Source organism: Anomaloglossus baeobatrachus, chromosome 10, assembly GCF_048569485.1.
Source record: "Anomaloglossus baeobatrachus isolate aAnoBae1 chromosome 10, aAnoBae1.hap1, whole genome shotgun sequence".
In the NCBI taxonomy this organism is placed as follows: domain Eukaryota; kingdom Metazoa; phylum Chordata; class Amphibia; order Anura; family Aromobatidae; genus Anomaloglossus; species Anomaloglossus baeobatrachus.
In genome coordinates this window covers 191,992,471-192,012,394 of record NC_134362.1, presented here as the reverse complement: position 1 = coordinate 192,012,394, position 19,924 = coordinate 191,992,471, and the positions used below count along the sequence as shown (strand labels likewise).

Here is a 19,924-nt window from a genome sequence, read left to right as displayed (position 1 = left end):
TCAAACTGTTCTGACAAAAGTGTCAGTAAGCAGCTCCAGCTTCTCCATCCTTATATAGTTTTCGTTTTAATAAAATCTAATTACTAAGGCAAACTGAGATGAGGATGACTGCTGACATTCAGCCTTTCTGCGTGTCTGCACGGTGTCATGGTTGCACCTCCCCATACACAGGGCTAGGTTGCAGAGCCTTTTCTTGGGCCTCACTTCCGGAGCTTAGATGCTTTAAATTCTGTCATCTCTGGTGAACCAGCGCCAGCTATAAGCTTAGTACTGCTTTGCCTGTGATTGCTGTTCCCTGTAAGTGTTTCCTGATCCGTCCTTTCCCTGTGCTCTGTCTGTGTTCCGTCCCACCTCCTTCCTTCCCACAACAGTCGTTCCCCCTTCTACCTCCCCACTCGGTTGCTTCCTCTGGTACTGACCTCGGCCTGACCTGGCCCCCGCTTTTGCTCGTTCCTCCAGTCTTCTTTCTCACCGTACTGTGTATGACCTGGCCTGCCTGACCATCCCCCGCACGCCCCGTGGCCTCTGTATTCCGGCTGACTCTGCAGGGCAGTGTTCCAGCACACACTGTGTGTCCACCTCCATGCTAATTCAGCTCTGTGTAGTGTCTTTTCCTGCAGGGCTCCAGCTCCCCCTGATGGTAGCCTGACACAGGGTTTAGCCGGCATGTGGATTTCATCCATCTATCTTAGGTTGTAGGTCTTGACTCTTGATCTGAAGTCTAAATGAGTTGATAGAAGAAAAAGGACATGGCTGAATCTTCAGCCGTATTAATCAGAGTTTTTTTTAATATATACATCCAAACATTAAATTATACATTCGGTATATATTTTGTGTTATTTGACATAGTCCTTATGTCTATAAGCTTACTACTTAAAGGGGATGTCCACTAGCTAATCTCTGGGACTAACGTTGCTCTCCCAGTTGTTATGTCACAGCCACTGATTGGCTGCAGCCGTCTCTGTTCTGTCAGCGTGAATAGGCTACGGCTGATTGGCTGCAGTGGTCCGAGAGGCTAATACGTCCTTTTATATTTCTTCACCGGATGAGTCATGGACAAGCTCATCAATGGGTTTTTACAAAGCGTCTTTTCACGATTCATCCAATGGACGGTTTCTCTAACGTCTTGGCTCTTTCGGCAGAGGCAGCAATGTTTCGTAAGTTGAGTCACTTTGTTCTTCTTTGCTTTTAAGCAGTTTGTACCCAAAAGTTTCCATCGCCTCGGCACACACATGTTGGATCTTTTCGACAGTTTCAAAGTCCAAAATGTTGCGCCACGCTTTGGAGACATTGTCCGCGTCTCTGGAGTTGATGACAAACTTGCTCCCTCGGCCTTTCCCGTGGGTTATATTGTATATCCAGTTTTGAAGTTTCGGGGTAAAGTTTAATGTACCGAATAGATACATCTGCCTCGCCTTCTCTATAGGGTCCTGTACCACTTCTTCGTAACGTACCATCATGTAGCGGCTATCCAAGGCATTAGTGGCCAAAAGATAAATGTCTACCTGACTCTGACAAATCGCTTCCATCAGCTTGTAGGATGTGTCCTTCTTTTTATTGGCGGATTTGTCTTTTGGGATCCCCCGGAGAATGACATGACTATCTTGAAAAAGCTCCGAACCGGCTTTATCCCGGGACTGAAAGACGGCGCGGGGGTCCCGCACCAAGTGCAAGATTTTGAGATTCAGAGACGGATCTTCGAATAACGGATAAAGACTCATCAGATCGAAAAACCTCACTTCTTTCACCACGACGTGGGTGTAGGTCTTACACGAATCTTCAACGGTATCAAACGGGTACCCCTTACAAAGCGTCCGGCAGCTGGTCTGAGATATGATGTCGCCACGCTGAAAAAGATCGCAGGCGGGCGGAGAACATAAAGCTCGGCTGGTCTCCCATTGAAACAAAGTCGACTTATCCCTTTTCTGTGGCATGTAGGCGTCAAACACCGACATGTCGCACAAGAAGGCGGAACGAACCAAGTCCCGCACGGCCATTTTTAAGACTTTAACGCTTTGGCCTGGCAAACTGTTCCACACGTGCCACGCCGGTTCCATCAGGTAGAAGACATCGGGGTGTTGGCTGAAGATTTGGCCGGTGAGGGAAGATCCCGATCTCCACGTAGAAAGGATGAGGATGTGCGTCCGCTCAGGTTTCTTAGTCGTCGGAGGCGTCTTGTTGTATTGCAGCCCCATCATGACACATATGAATACCACAGTCTGAGCGGTTATCAGGAATAGCAGAGAACACTTACATCCACAGACCTTCAACATAGTCTACATGAGCCCTGTGCAGAGGGGACAAAAGAGAAAAGCATTAAATAAGGAGCATAATAACCATAGCATCATTGTTTTACAAGTGTAATACGTGCAAAAAGATGAAATACTACATATTGTTTAAATCCCACCAAGGACAGCATGTACAAGAACTTTATATGTTCCCCCTGTGTTTGCGTGGGTTTCCTCCAGGTTCCCCGATTTGCTCCCACACTACAAAGTCATCCTAATAGAAAAAGTAGATTGTGAGCCCCAATGGGGACAGTGATGATGTCTATAAAGCGCTGTGGAATCAAGAAATTAGTGTTTGTGTTGTCTTCTTATGTCATTAGCACTAGTGAGGGCCTAAGCACGTGATCGGCGTATAGGGATAGGACATGTCTAAAGGCCCCGTCACACGGGACAATATATCGTGCGATCGCATAAGCGATCGCACCCGTCCCCGTAGTTTATGCGTCACGGGCAATTGGTTGCCCGTGGCGCACAAAGTCGTTAAACCCCCGTCACACGTACTTACATCCAGAACGACGTCGCTGTAACCGGTGAACATCCACTTCCTGAAGGGGGCGATTCGCTCGGTGTCACATCAACGTCACACAGCAGCCGCCCAATAGAAACGGAGGGGCGGAGATGAGCGGGATGTAACATCCCGCCCACCTTCTTCCTTCCGCATTGCCGGCGGGACGTAGGTACGCTGTTGTTCGTCGTTCCCGGGGTGTCACACGTAGCGATGTGTGCTGCCTTGACAACGACAAACAACCTGCATCCAGGAATGTACCCGACATGAAAATGAACGACGTGTCAACGAGCAACGATAAGGTGAGTATTTTTGCTCGTTCACAGTCACGCGCTACGATATCTCGAACGATGCCAGATGTGCGTCACGGAATCCGTGACCCCGACGGCATATCGCCCGATATATCGTACCGTGTGACGCCGCCTTAAGGATGTTAGGGAGTGAAGGGATCAACCTCAGGTGAGTGCTGGGAGGTGACCCCACTCCCCTCTAGCTAGTTCCAGGGCCCAACAATCAAAGAGACTGCTGGAACACCATTGTAAATGTGAACAGGGTGCTAGCCAAAAAATACACAATCTATATGAAGTGAAAGCTGCACACCAAATTCAGAGACATATGAAGAAGCAAAACTGCTTTATAATACATAAGGAATGAAAAATACAATTAGCCATGTGAAAAATTGAAATGTGATATTGCATAACTGGCTTCCCATACACCCATATCTATTGGATTTTATCTATTTCTGTATGGTCTGTGTCTGCGTGTATATTTTATAGATATATATTGTTTTTCCTATATACATAATTGGTGTGTGGTTCGTGAATCTGGCCATCTGGACTAGCGGTATGTCCATGGTCAGGTCCTGCTTAGAAACCACACAGACATATGGATATTTATGCTGGTTCGGATCGCGCCCTCTGATACGGGCTTAATGTGGGTTATCTAGTTATATGTTTATATTGCTTTATACCTTTGTTGCTTACTTCTTGTAAATCACTTCCTTAGCCGTCCGTAGGCTCCTTTACATTTGCATTTACACTTGGGTCTGGATTTGGAAGTTACGCATGCGCTCCTGTCTTTTTCCCACGGTGTTGAACTTCTTTGACCTGCCGGCTGCCAGGCGCAGGCGCTGTGTAATTTTTTTTTTTTTTTTTTTTCTCCCACGCTGTTGAACTCCTGTGAACTGTAGTCAGGAGGCAATAGCCTGCAGTATTTTCTCTTTTAGTTCACTCGTTTGTGTATACAGCATGCATCTATTAGTTTTTTCACAGCCCAGTAAAGGGGTTTTTCTACCATATCCACAGATTCTAATCACTTGATGAATAATATACTTTGTATTCTTGCCGTTTGGCTACAATGGCTCATGGTGGGTGCTTCTCTTGCTCTTCTCTGTTTTTTTATTCAGCTGAGGGGGTTCTTGCCCCGGGTTACATGGTGATATATTATTAGCACACAAAAAATTTCACACATATTTATCCGATTTGTACACCATTTTTATTGATTTTATTCTTGGGTTTTTAGGGCTCATTTTTCTTAACATAGTTTCTGTATCTACGATTTTATGTAGAGGTTTTCATATACATTATGGTCCACATTTCTATTCATTTGTCATGTTTCATACCTCTAATGTTTTATACGCACAGTGTTTTTAATGTGTATATACATATGCTTCAGATGATGTCATGTTTTTTAGTTACAACGTGCTCTTCCCGCTCATTTTTTTCATGAGGGATGGCCCCCATGACGTCAATGGGGCTATTTATTGTATGTCAGCAGACACCATTTTAGATTTGATGTTTCTTGTTTCTGTACGGTCCTGAGGAAGGGAGCGGAGCTCCTGAAACGCGTAGACCTATGCCAATAAAGATACGTTAATCTTACTGTTCCTGAAGTGATCTGTGGCGCGGCATTATCACCTATATCCACCACTCTCTGTTATCTGCCATCGGGTGGCTGCTGCCTGGATCGTTAATTTACATGCTGTTTAAGGGGTTGTGACTTGCACAACTCCATCTGGTGAGTATATACTCTCCCCCCTCACCCCATTTTATTGGGGTAATACCCTATTGCGCTTCTTTGTCCACAGCTTATACACAGTTTACCGTCTGGATCTGGCTGGACCTGATTCCTTTTTCTGGTGGATTTAGCTGCAGAGGGTATTGATCTTCAGGATATGGACTATTTTAACAATCGGCTCTCGTCGAGGGAGAAACTCATCCAACAAACTGTAGGTACTCCTGATGTTCAGGATTTTGATTGTGACATACCGAACAATTATTCGGAGGAGGACACTAGCACCATGAAGAAACTTTTTTTGAGATTGGAGGATCTGCTTAAAGAGGAGCTACGGTTTGGGCTTGACGCCCGGTTCCTGCAGATTTATATGGATGAAAAACTTTGTCCCAGAGGACTTAGGATCAGGCATGATTCTCCCTTCCCTGCAGATCCCATTTTCTCTATTGAATGGAACAACATTTTATCTAGATGTATGCAGGAGATGTTGCAATGCTTATTTAAAAAACGTAATACTATTGCTACAATTGCTTCGGATAAAATTACTGAATTGTATAATGAACTTGATAGTTTCAACCTGCACCCTGAATTTAAAATCATAAACTCCGATGTGAATACCAAATTAATCCAACTGGAGCAGGATATGATTCTTCGAAAATCTAAGAAACTTCAAAGGGATAGATCGGATATGATCCCTAATAAAATTATGGAGCCAGTTGCGATTAATCCGCCTAAGAATCCTCGCAATCAGCGACTCAGATCCCGAGGTAGCTACAGGAGTTTTGTAAACACTAAGTTTCACAAAAAACACACTGGCCCCTCATTGAGAGGTGATGAGACGAGGGATCCTCCCAAGGATTCTCCTGTTGTCCAGCCGCAGGTGATTATCTCACCTCTGCCCCCATCTGCAGGTAACACTACGGATGAGGTTTTCAGTGAAATCCTTGCTCCTTCTACCACTAGTTTGATGGAAGTTTTGTCCATCGAACAGATCCCTCTACCTCTGGTCTCCAGCAAACCCTCACTGGATCTAGAGGAAACCAGGAGACAACTAGATGCTCTGAAATCCCAGATTGAGAGGATACGTAAAAATAGAGAGTCCCAGTTAACACATGACACCCCCACGACTAATAGCGATCTTCCTGATGAAGACTTTATCGATCTCATGGGTATATCAATACATGAGGAATACATACCTCTTCCTGGTTCCTCAGAATCTGAGGAACATGAGGTTTTCATACCCTCCGTGGTCTCTCCTACAGTTGGTTCCAACTTTAAGACAATTACTATTGACAATACCCGAGAGCATAATTCCTGTGTTCCTTTTTTGCCCCAGGTAAGGAATGTCCAGGTACCCATAACGGATTTCCTCACACCCAGGGGAGGGAAGAGAAAAAGCGCTACAGGGGCACTAGAGCTGGACAACGGCTCAAACAAAAAAGGGAAAAGAAACATGTAGATACTGAGGACACCAGTGGCATTTTTAATCTATCTAGCTACACCCTCTCGAAGTATGAGATCAAGTTATTGAAGAAGGGACTCTCTTTCTGCCCAGCAAAGTCTTCTAATGATTTCGAGCTATTTCTTGATTTCCAGAAATTTATTAGAAAATTAACTCTTAATAGACATTTTCAAGTTAATAAGTTTACTCCTGCCGATACGGATACAACGCCGGACAATTTTTTTCATACAGACTTTAAGGCAAAATCCCAATTTTACCCTACACATAGCGCTGGACATCATGTGCGGACCTTCAGTGACTTAGTCCTGGAGGATTTTAAGCGGCTCATGAACAATAAAAATACAAATCCTCATAGGAATAATTTGACTAGAGAAGAGAAAGAGGCACTCCTTTCCCTAAAGAATAATTGTAACCTCATCATCCGCAATGCCGATAAAGGGGGGGGGATTGTTATACAGGATAGAGATAGTTACATTAAGGAAGCAATGAGAATGCTTTCCAATACTGAACATTATAGGATTGTTAATATTACTGAGTACCACAAGTCTATTACAGAGTATCATGCACTTATTAAAAGGGCATCTGCGAATGGGATTCTTAATAAAAATGAATATAAATTTCTGGAAAGAAATAATCCTACCATGGCATTTTATTACCATCTCCCGAAGATACACAAATGTTTAGTCAACCCCCCTGGTAGACCTATTATTTCGGGGATAGGCTCCCTTACAGAAAATCTATCGGCATATGTTGATTATACGATGAGGTTACATGTTACCAACTTAAGGAGTTACCTCAGGGATTCCCCCCACCTTATAGAGATCCTGAAAGATGTTGTGTGGAAAGAATCTTTTCTTTTCATTACTTTAGATATCGCTTCATTGTATACTAACATCTCGCATTGTTTAGGAATGGAATGTTTTAAGCAATTTTTAGAGAGTGATGAACGGCTGCCACCGATACAGAAAGATTTTTTATTTGACAGTATGTCGTTTATTTTAAAAAACAACTTTTTTTCCTTCCAAGATCTTATATACCGCCAGTGTTGCGGAGTGGCGATGGGCTCTAAGGCTGCACCCACCTTTGCCAATCTAGTGATGGGGCTTTTTGAGTTACATTATATTTACTCTTCTAAATTCTATAAACATGTGATTATCTATAAGAGATATATAGATGATTTATTCATTATTTGGGATGACGTGGATAATGATTGTTCTATGTTCTTGGAAGAAATAGCAAATAACTCTTGGGGCTTGGTTTTCTCACCCACGGTTAATCGGACCTTTATTGATTTTCTTGACCTGTCTATTATGCATGATAAAGAGGCTATCTATACTAAGACGTTTTTCAAAAAAGTTGATAGCAATGGATATATTAATTTCACTAGCAACCATTATGATAAATGGCTACGTAATATACCCTATAATCAATACCAAAGGATTAGAAGGAACTGCACTTTGGATAAAGATTTTAATAACCAAGCTTCCGTCTTGAGAGAGAGATTTTTAGAAAAGAAATATCCCCTGGCCACTATCAAGAATGCCTATCGGGCTAACAAGGTTCTCAGTCAGACCGATCTTATTTGTAAGATTGGCTCAGTGAAGGATGTGGATCGAGGTAATGACAGATTTAATGCTAATTTTCTCACCACTTTTAGTTGTGATGGTGAATTGGTTAGGAGTATTCTAAGAAAACATTGGCCCATATTACTTAATGATCCCTATCTTAAGGAAGTATTACCCTTATACCCGGGCATTACGTTCCGTAGGGCCTCCAATTTGAGGAACCAACTAGCCCCAAGTAGACTTAGAAACCAGTTCTTCCCGGCTATAAACAATAATGCTATGGGAGCTTTCAGATGTGGTACCAAGAATTGTAAGTGTTGCAACAATATTCAACATGGGAGAGTGTTTTTTGGCCCCACCCCGGACGACAAGGACTGTATAATAAAGGGTTTTCTCACCTGTCAGTCCGAGTTTGTTATCTATTTGATCGAATGTGATTGTGGAAAACGTTATGTGGGGAGGACGACACAATCACTACACAACCGCATAAACTCCCATAGGCACAACATTAAGGTGGGTTTTATGCTCCACGGTCTGTCACGCCATACTACCTTAGTACATGGGAAGAAAATAAGACTTAAAGTCATTCCCATAGAACAAATTCCTCCACATGTTCCTGATAGAGTGAGGGTACTAAATAAAAAAGAGACATTCTGGATCTATAGGCTTAACACCCTCAAACCACGCGGCCTTAATGAAATTACAGATTTGTTTCATCATTAGGGTTACATTAGTTTCTATATTTATTATTCCTTATGGTATGTTTTTTTCTGGTTTTATCCTTCCATTTATATTTATTAGTGATAATGCATAGGCTATTGTTTTATTTTTTTATTTTATATTCTCTTATATCTATTGGATTTTATCTATTTCTGTATGGTCTGTGTCTGCGTGTATATTTTATAGATATATATTGTTTTTCCTATATACATAATTGGTGTGTGGTTCGTGAATCTGGCCATCTGGACTAGCGGTATGTCCATGGTCAGGTCCTGCTTAGAAACCACACAGACATATGGATATTTATGCTGGTTCGGATCGCGCCCTCTGATACGGGCTTAATGTGGGTTATCTAGTTATATGTTTATATTGCGTTATACCTTTGTTGCTTACTTCTTGTAAATCACTTCCTTAGCCGTCCGTAGGCTCCTTTACATTTGCATTTACACTTGGGTCTGGATTTGGAAGTTACGCATGCGCTCCTGTCTTTTTCCCACGGTGTTGAACTTCTTTGACCTGCCGGCTGCCAGGCGCAGGCGCTGTGTAATTTTTTTTTTTTTTTTCTCCCACGCTGTTGAACTCCTGTGAACTGTAGTCAGGAGGCAATAGCCTGCAGTATTTTCTCTTTTAGTTCACTCGTTTGTGTATACAGCATGCATCTATTAGTTTTTTCACAGCCCAGTAAAGGGGTTTTTCTACCATATCCACAGATTCTAATCACTTGATGAATAATATACTTTGTATTCTTGCCGTTTGGCTACAATGGCTCATGGTGGGTGCTTCTCTTGCTCTTCTCTGTTTTTTTATTCAGCTGAGGGGGTTCTTGCCCCGGGTTACATGGTGATATATTATTAGCACACAAAAAATTTCACACATATTTATCCGATTTGTACACCATTTTTATTGATTTTATTCTTGGGTTTTTAGGGCTCATTTTTCTTAACATAGTTTCTGTATCTACGATTTTATGTAGAGGTTTTCATATACATTATGGTCCACATTTCTATTCATTTGTCATGTTTCATACCTCTAATGTTTTATACGCACAGTGTTTTTAATGTGTATATACATATGCTTCAGATGATGTCATGTTTTTTAGTTACAACGTGCTCTTCCCGCTCATTTTTTTCATGAGGGATGGCCCCCATGACGTCAATGGGGCTATTTATTGTATGTCAGCAGACACCATTTTAGATTTGATGTTTCTTGTTTCTGTACGGTCCTGAGGAAGGGAGCGGAGCTCCTGAAACGCGTAGACCTATGCCAATAAAGATACGTTAATCTTACTGTTCCTGAAGTGATCTGTGGCGCGGCATTATCACCTATATCCACCACTCTCTGTTATTTCCCATACACCCAAGCAGGTTGTAACCGCACATAGAGGTAACATTTGGTTAGGGACCCCATAATTAAGAGATTACCGTGAAGTTGGTTATGGGGCAGTAACGAATTGATCAATACATTAGCTAAATATCTCTTTTTTTCAATTAATCCTCAGTTATCCAATGTCACGTTTAATTTTTTCAATTTTTTCATATGGCTAATTGTATTTTTCATTCCTTATGTATATATAGCAGTTTTGCTTGTTCATAGTTCTCTAAATTTGGTGTGCAGCTTTCAGTTTATATAGTTCCAGGGCCCACCATGGTATTGTGTTCTCGGTCTACCTTGTGTGTTGTGGCACTCGCAGAGAGTCCCCTTATATATGGCGGGACGCCAGTAGTCACTGCATAACTGTAATGGAAAACAAAATTATCTTACAAGTGGCCGCTCAGGCTTTTATAGGCTCCTACTTCCTGTCCTTTCTGGTAGAGTTTACAGAGGTTTCTTTATCATGACAGTCAGGATTACAATGACTGTTAACACCTCTATATACAGCTCATTACACAGGATACAGGATCCACCATTCACAATAGATAATGACATAGCTCACCTCCTTCCCCTCTTGTACTATGAGTGATAACACCTCTATATACAGTAGATAACACAGGATCCATCATTCACAATAGATGATATCACAGGTCACCTCCTCCGTCACCTGTACAATGACTGATAATACCTTTTATATACAGTAGATAACACAAGATCCACAATTCACAATAGGTGATGTCACAGCTCACCTCTTCCTCCTCCTGTACAATGACTGATAACACCTCTATATACAGTAGATAACAGGATCCACCATTCACAATAGGTGATGTCACAGGTCACCTCCTCCGTCACCTGTGCAATGACTGATAATATCTCTATATACAGTAGATAACACATGATCTACCATTCACAATGGGTAATGTCACAGCTCACCTCCTCCTCCTGTACAATGACTGATAACACCTCTATATATAGTATATCAGTGCTTTCAAACTCCAGTCCTCAAGACCCACCAACAGTGCCTGTTTTCAGGGTTTCCTTAGCATTGTACAGGTGTTGGAATAATCACCTGTGCAGGTAATTAAATTATCACCTGTGGAATAGTAAGAAAATCCTGAAAACACGCACAGTTGGTGGGCCTTGAGGACTGGAGTTGGGTTACACTGTAGTACACATCCTCTCCTCCTGTACAATGACTGATAACACCTCTATATACAGTAAATAACATGATTCACAGCTCACCTCCTCCTGTACAATTACTGATAACACCTCTATATACAGTGCCTACAAGTAGTATTCAACCCCCTGCAGATTTAGCAGGTTTACACATTCGGAATAACTTGGCATTGTGACATTTGGACTGTAGATCAGCCTGGAAGTGTGAAATGCAGCAAAAAAGAATGTTATTTCTTTTTTTCTTTTTTTTTTAAATTGTGAAAAGTTTATTCAGAGGGTCATTTATTATTCAACCCCTCAAACCACGAGAATTCTGTTTGGTTCCCCTAAAGTATTAAGAAGTATTTCAGGCACAAAGAACAATGAGCTTCACATGTTTGGATTAATTATCTCTTTTTCCAGCCTATTCTGACTAATTAAGACCCTCCCCAAACTTGTGAACAGCACTCATACATGGTCAACATGGGAAAGACAAAGGAGCATTCCAAGGCCATCAGAGACAAGATCGTGGAGGGTCACAAGGCTGGCAAGGGGTACAAAACCCTTTCCAAGGGGTTGGGCCTACCTGTCTCCACTGTTGGGAGCATCATCCGGAAGTGGAAGGCTTATGGAACTACTGTTAGCCTTCCACGGCCTGGACACCCTTTGAAAGTTTCCACCCGTGCCGAGGCCAGGCTTGTCCGAAGAGTCAAGGCTAACCCAAGGACAACAAGGAAGGAGCTCCGGGAAGATCTCATGGCAGTGGGGACATTGGTTTCAGTCAATACCATAAGTAACGTACTCCACCGCAATGGTCTCCGTTCCAGACGAGCCCGTAAGGTACCTTTACTTTCAAAGCATCATGTCAAGGCTTGTCTACAGTTTGCTCATGATCACTTGGAGGACTCTGAGACAGACTGGTTCAAGGCTCTCTGGTCTGATGAGACCAAGATCGAGATCTTTGGTGCCAACCACACACGTGACGTTTGGAGACTGGATGGCACTGCATACGACCCCAAGAATACCATCCTTACAGTCAAGCATGGTGGTGGCAGCATCAGGCTGTGGGTCTGTTTCTCAGCCAAGGGGCCTGGCCATCTGGTCTGCATCCATGGGAAGATGGATAGCACGGCCTACCTGGAGATTTTGGCCAAGAACCTCCGCTCCTCCATCAAGGATCTTAAGATGGGTCGTCATTTCATCTTCCAACAAGACAACGACCCAAAGCACACAGCCAAGAAAACCAAGGCCTGGGTCAAGAGGGAAAAAAATCAAGGTGTTGCAGTGGCCTAGTCAGTCTCCTGACCTTAACCCAATTGAAAACTTGTGGAAGGAGCTCAAGATTAAAGTCCACATGAGACACCCAAAGAACCTAGATAACTTGGAGAAGATCTGCATGGAGGAGTGGGCCAAGATAACTCCAGAGAGCTGTGCCGGCCTGATCAGGTCTTATAAAAGACGATTATTAGCTGTAATTGTAAACAAGGGTTATTCCACAAAATATTAAACCTAGGGGTTGAATAATAATTGATCCACACTTTTATGTTGAAAATGTATTAAAATTTAACTGAGCAACATAACTTGTTGGTTTGTAAGATTTATGCATCTGTTAATAAATCCTGCTCTTGTTTGAAGTTTGCAGGCTCTAACTTATTTGCATCTTATCAAACCTGCTAAATCTGCAGGGGGTTGAATACTACTTGTAGGCACTGTACAGTAAATAACACAGGATCCACCATTCACAATAGGTGATGTCACGGCTCACCTCCTCCGCCTCCTGTATAATGACTGAGAACACCTCTCCATACAGTACATAACACAGGACCCACGATTCACAGCTCACCTCCACCTCCTCCTATACAATTACTGATAACACCTTTATATACAGTAAATAACACATGATCCACCATTAACAATAGGTGATGTCACAGCTCACCTCCTCCGCCTCCTGTACAATGACTGATAACACCTCTCTATACAGTAGATAACACAGGATCCACGATTCACAGCTCACCTCCTCCGCCTCCTGTACGATGACTGATAACACAGGATTCACCATTTGCAATAGATGGTCACAGCTCACTTCCTCCCCCTGCTGTATAATGACTGACAACACATACACAGCTGATAACACAATAAGAGATATCACAGCTCCCTCTGTTCCCCTTCCCTTTGCACACGCTCATTAGATGCTTCAGTACAAAAGATAGTCATTGCTCCTAATGTACATTTGCAGTTTCCTGAAACATCAGGAACTTAGTCTAAAAAAAGCCTATGTGATACCTGCAAGATTTTAGATTGTTTTTTCTAATGGCACACATATGAAAAAAAAAACAAAAAACCCTGATTTAAGCTATTCTAATGACACATTCAATTTAAGATAAGAAAAAAAGAAGTGAGGAGAGCGCACAGCCGTCGTTTTCCTCTAACAGCAGCGGCCAGAATGCGCTCTGATTGCTGCTGTTTAATAGCATTAAAAACTTTAGCCCTTGCACAGGTTTATTGATAGAAAAATGTAAAAAATCTGACGGATCTCAGAAAAGGCGACATAAACAAATATACATTTTCTTTTTCACCTATAGATGTCAGGCAGCACCATAATCGTACTGACCTGGACAATTAGGTCATTTTTACTGCGCAATGAACATCGTAATAACAGCACCCCTCCCTCCCCCCATAAAAAATACAATTGCAGAATTGCATTATTTATTTTTTTTCCTCAATTTCACTACACTAGGAATTTTTTTCTTGCTTTTCAGTACATTATATGGTAAAAAATATAATAATAAAATAAATAATAATAATAAAATAAATAGTGTTAATCAGAACTACAACTTGTCCTCCACCCTCTAAAAAAATAACCTTATACGGCTATATTGATGGAAAAAAAATCTAAAAAAAAAGTTCTCCTGGGAGAAGATGGAAAAGCGAAAAAAAAAAAAGAAATACCAAAGTCATTGGTGGTAAAGGCTAACTTGTAAACTAGATATACTCCTGATCTTATACTTTTTTCCAGTCCTATGATGTTATAGTTACCACACCCAGGTCTCCGTCTACAGTGTCATCCCTTATAGTAAGTTCCCCCTTATGACCCATGCTTGGTTCACTACAGATTTCTGCACCCCCTGCTTGGAGACACCTTATCTAACCTGCGTTTATGTTATAGTTACTGGATGCTCCGTACACCCAGGTCGCCGTCTACAGTGTCATCCCTTATAGTAAGTTCCCCCTTATGACCCATGCTTGGGTCACTACAGCCTTCTGCACCCCCTGCTTGGAGACACCTTATCTTTCCTGCTTTTATGTTATAGTTACTGGATGCTCCGTACACCCAGGTCTCCGTCTACAGTGTCCTCCCTTATAGTTAGTTCCCCCTTATGACCCATTCTTGAGTCACTACAGCCTTCTGCACCCCCTGCTTGGAGACACCTTATCTTACCTGCTTTTATGTTATAGTTACTGGATGCTCCGTACACCCAGGTCTCCATCTACAGTGTCCTCCCTTATAGTTAGTTCCCCCTTATGACCCATTCTTGAGTCACTACAGCCTTCTGCACCCCCTGCTTGGAGACACCTTATCTTTCCTGCTTTTATGTTATAGTTACTGGATGCTCCGTACACCCAGGTCTCCGTTTACAGTGTCCTCCCTTATAGTAAGTTCCCCCTTCTGACCCATGCTTGGTTCACTACAGATTTCTGCACCCCCTGCTTGGAGACACCTTATCTTACCTGCTTTTATGTTATAGTTACTGGATGCTCCGTACACCCAGGTCTCCATCTACAGTGTCCTCCCTTATAGTTAGTTCCCCCTTATGACCCATTCTTGAGTCACTACAGCCTTCTGCACCCCCTGCTTGGAGACACCTTATCTTTCCTGCTTTTATGTTATAGTTACTGGATGCTCCGTACACCCAGGTCGCCATCTACAGGGTCCTCCCTTATAGTAAGTTCCCCCTTATGACCTATTCTTGAGTCACTACAGCCTTCTGCACCCCCTGCTTGGAGACACCTTATCTTACCTGCTTTTATGTTGTTACTGGATGCTCCGTACACCCAGGTCGCCATCTACAGTGTCCTCCCTTATAGTAAGTTCCCCCTTATGACCCATTCTTGAGTCACTACAGCCTTCTGCACCCCCTGCTTGAAAGACACCTTATCTTACCTTCATCTATCATCACATTGGCTTCCAATCTTCCACACAGAAGGAGAAAGATGGTTCCTTGTCCTTATCAAGCCCTTTTAACTATTTTATGACTCCTCACGTTAACGTATTGTATTTGAATGGTAGATACTTATTGTTTCCTCTCCTAATCTTATTATTTCTTCCAGTCCTATGATGGTATAGTTACCAGACGCTACCAACACCCAGGTCTCCATGTACAGTGTCCTCCCTTATTGTAAGTTCCCCCTTATGATCCATGTTTGGGTCACTACAGCTTTCTGTGCCCACTGCTTGTACACAACTTGTCTTACCTTCTTGTATAATCAGATTGGCTTCGACCCTTCCAGGCAGAATGAGAATGATGGTTCCTAGTCCTTATCAAGCTCTTTTTCACTACTTTATGACACCTAACCTTAATGTATTGTATTTGCATGGTACATGCTTATTGTTTCCTCTCTTGATCTTATCATTTCTTCCAGTCCTAGGATGTTATAGTTACCAGATGTTCCGCACATTCAGGTCTACGTCTACAGTGTCCTCCCTTATAGTAAGTTCCCCCTTATGACCCATGCTTGGGTCACTACAGCCTTCTACATCCCCTGCTTGGAGACACCTTATCTTACCTGCTTTTATGTTATAGTTACTGGATGTTCCGCACACCCAGGTCTCCATCTACAGTGTCCTCCCTTATAGTAAGTTCCCCCTTATGACCCATGCTTTGTGCACCCCCTGCTTGGAGACACCTTATCTTACCTTCTTCTATCATCAAATTATTGTTTCCTCTCTTGATCTTAGCATTTCTTCGAGTCCTAGGATGTCACAGTTACCAGATGATCCGCACACTCAGGTTTCCGTCTACAGTGTCCTCCCTTATAGTAAGTTCCCCCTTATGATCCATGCTTGGGTCACTACAGCTTTCTGCACCCTCTGCTTGGAGACACCTTATCTTATCTTCCACTCAAAAGGAGAATGATGGTTCCTCTTCCTTATCAAGCCCTTTTCCCTATTTTATGACACCTCACCTTAACACATTGTATTTGCATGGTAGATACTTTTTGATTCCGCTCCTCCTTAGCATCTGTTACATATTTACCTGTGATGCATCATTTCCTTTTAGTATGATCAGTGTAAACAATAAGAATTTTACAAACAGGTCAGATGCAGTTATTTCAGACATGTAACTAAAGCTAGAATTAATTTGCCTTAATAATAATAATATATATATATATATATATATACATACACACTTTTTTATTTATATATATATATATATATATATATATATACAAAAATATTTATATATACCGTAATAATTTATATATAATATATTTTATATTATATATGTCCATATGTATTGTACTACTGACAAAGTAAACCACCTATCCAGTCAAATAGGGGACTTAGCCCTCTATAAATATCATAAATGCAATATAGATTTCTCACTACTTCATTTTTACATTCAAAGTAATATATATATATATATTATTTTTTTTATATATATATATATACGGTGCGCATATACATATACATACATATATATATATATATATATATATATATGTATTACATAGGCAATTGATGGGTCCTTTTTGCAGCCTTGCCGTAACCAAGGGCACAGTGCATCTTTTCGGATCCAAATTAGCATCCTTTGTTCTTTCACTTAGCTTTTAATATCCGCTCTCTCTTGTCTGCAGTTGCTGTAGACAGGAGAGAGTAAAGGTGATCAGGACCACACTGATGCTGTCTGTGCATGGACGCTTTCACTGAGCTCCTGCAGTTTCAGTACGGAGGTACTGTCACACTAGGTACAGTGAAGTACAAAGAGAACGGCGAAAGGGAAGGGAAACCCTGTGTCTAGGGAAAGGGAAGATGGTGACCCCTGGCCAAACCTACTGCTGGTTTCTGGGGTCCCTCACCACCCTAAGTAGGTTCCGCACCTATATGCCGAGCCGGATACCTGACCCTAGGTATCTCTAGTGCTGGGCCCTAAATAGGGAATAGATGGGATGAGCTCTTTGTCAACCTCACTAAACACTAGAGAAAACACAAGGAGGACACACGAGGAAAAAGCATGAACACAGGTAGAACGTCAGCAAACTTTTCAGCAACAATACCACAGAGGAATACAAGCCATCTGCTTGCAACCAGAGCTTGAATGAACTGAAAATATCACAAGCACCAGGAAGGAAGGAAGGGGTATTTAAGCACCAATCAGTAGAACTAAAGGGGTAAAAGCTAGCAAGCCTGTAAATTTCACTCCAACCATCAACCATCTATTGTGTTGCAGTACAATGGCGGAGGTTGAGAAATTGGATTTCAACTTTTCATTCCAAAAGAAAATCTTCCTCACCTTATGGAGAATTTTTGCTTAGCTATCAAGGCGAAGAAGAAGACCAGCAACCCGATGGCTTGATACTATCAAGACAACAACTTAGAAGATCCTGGTGGACCAATCTAGGCGGAGAAGGTCCTGGTGGACCAATCTAGGCGGAGAAGATCCTGGTGGACCAATCTAGGCAGAGAAGATACTGGTGGACCTATCTAGGCGGAGAAGATCCTGGTGTACCTATCTAGGCAAAGAAGATCCTGGTAGACCTATCTAGGTGGAGAAGATCCTGTTGGATCTATCTAGGTGGCGAAGATCCTGTTGGACCTATCTAGGCGGAGAAGATCCTGGTGGACCTATCTAGGTGGAGAAGATCCAGTTGGACCTATTTAGGCGGAGAAGATTCTGGTGGACCTATCTAGGCGGAGAAGATCTTGGTGGACCTATCTAGGTGGAGAAGATCCTGTTGGACCTATCTAGGGGAAGAAGATCCTGGTGGACCTGTCTAGGTTCAAAAAATCCTGGTGGACCTATCTAGACAGAGAAAATCCTGGTGGACTTGTCTAGGCTGCAGAAGATCGATCTTCCTGTAGAGCATTCATCCATCAAGTTCTCATGGCTGGAAACCGAGCTGACAGCCGTAAAAAAAACAAGGTTTGCGATCCCCTTAACTCATTGTTAAAATTACAAGTTTATGTATTTATTGCCCCTGTAGAACACCTGTGGACCACAATCCCATCTGCTAACAATGGAGTTCAGTGATCCGCGATATCAGATAATGGCAATAAACAATAGAAGAGAACTTTCTTCCAGAAGAACAGCTCCAGGAAAGTCGCTCTATCTACAGGGTAAAACAAATAAAGCTCCCACAGGCGTTGTGTAAATGTAGCTGTTTTCGAGAAGGGATCTAATAACCAACTCTCCCCTAACAGATAATGTTGGGGAAGGGAAAGATTCGCAAGTCCAATGTTGCACTAAGTTAATTCCCAAAAGGGTTATGTGAGATCTGATACTGGATATGGCACAGAAAACCAGGTGACATGATAATCTAGTGATGACACTTTTCCAGGGCTTTAGGTATCAAGTGTGCATTCAGTCCTTGATGTGTTAGAAGCTAGAAAAAAACGTGCAAACATTAAGGTGGGTTCACGGTGGCCACTGGCCGCATGAAACAACCACCGATAGGGTACATCACATCTCCCATATGCACAGAATGATCTGGTATAGACCATAATGTGCACATAGACTGTCATCGTTCTCGGCACAATGTGCTGCCGAGATTGATGATTTTTTTAAAGCAAGCCAAAAGATCATTACACCCATTGAACGAGCGTTCTTGTTGGGTGATCGTCAGGCTGATTATCGGGAAACAGGGAATGATTGTTCCTGATTATCATGCACCCTAAGGATCTGAGAAATATTGGCAATGGCCATCTTTTGATATCTTGGTAACTGAAGGTCTTTGGGAGTACCTATCAAAAGTTGACCTCTAATTTATGAGTTACTGATTAGAGATGAGCGAACCCGTGGTTTGGTGCTCGTACAAAGCGCAGACTACAAAAACATAGAGTTCGGGTTCATTACATATGAACTGCATCACTGTGCTCGGGAACGCTCGGTGCTCAGTCCAGTGCGAGCCGTTTGTAGTGTTGGCTCACGTGATCAGATGTAGTGTGCACCAAAGAAAAAAGATGGAAAAACATCACCCACCCACCTCCGGGTGACTGCATGTGCCCAAGTAGTGACTTCCTTTGGGGTTCAGGTCATGTCCGGGTCCTAAACCAAACCTTATCTAAAGTCCGGCTGATCCCGCCGAATCGAACTTCAACGGGTTTGTTCATCTCTAGACATGATCCTTCTTCCGCTCCGTTTCTAGTCCACGCAGCCTTGTTCAACACTGCACCATGCTATGTCCTGATTTCATGTTACAAGTTATTGCATTTGTACAATTGTTTTCAGAAAAATTGGTCCAAGGAAGGAAAACCGACAACAGGGTCGATGGCTCTTTGACGCGAGTGGTTAACGAAGACTAGCTGATCTACACCGAACCCACAGGAGAGCATCTATAGCAAAAATTACAAGCCGGCAATGATAGAAAGGTATATCCGATCACGCATCATTGTGCATGAGGATGTGTAACCAAGGACCATTGACAGTGCCCATGATGACTCCACCAAAAGTGGCCATAAAATGAACAACTGGGAGCAATGGAAGGAGCTGGTTTGGGTTGATGGAGATCTTCATTTCCTTCATGTGGACGGACCGGGTAGTGTCCCCTAGGGAAGAGATGGCACCAGGACGCACTATGAGAGCAGAGTGATGGGCGATGTTCTGCTGGGAAACCTTGTATTCTGATA

At 42.5% G+C, this 19,924-nt stretch overlaps 1 protein-coding gene across 1 annotated transcript in view; it reads right to left on the bottom strand.

The window, feature by feature from the left end:
- Positions 1-787: 787 nt before the first annotated feature.
- LOC142254194 (carbohydrate sulfotransferase 4-like) overlaps positions 788-19,924 on the bottom strand; it is a 22,137-nt gene continuing 3,000 nt past the window's right edge. Inside the window, 2 exon segments of the mRNA XM_075325175.1 lie at positions 788-1,133; positions 1,136-2,287. Coding sequence (XP_075181290.1) covers positions 1,099-1,133; positions 1,136-2,273 — 1,173 coding nt within the window. The 5' untranslated portion in view covers positions 2,274-2,287 and the 3' untranslated portion in view covers positions 788-1,098.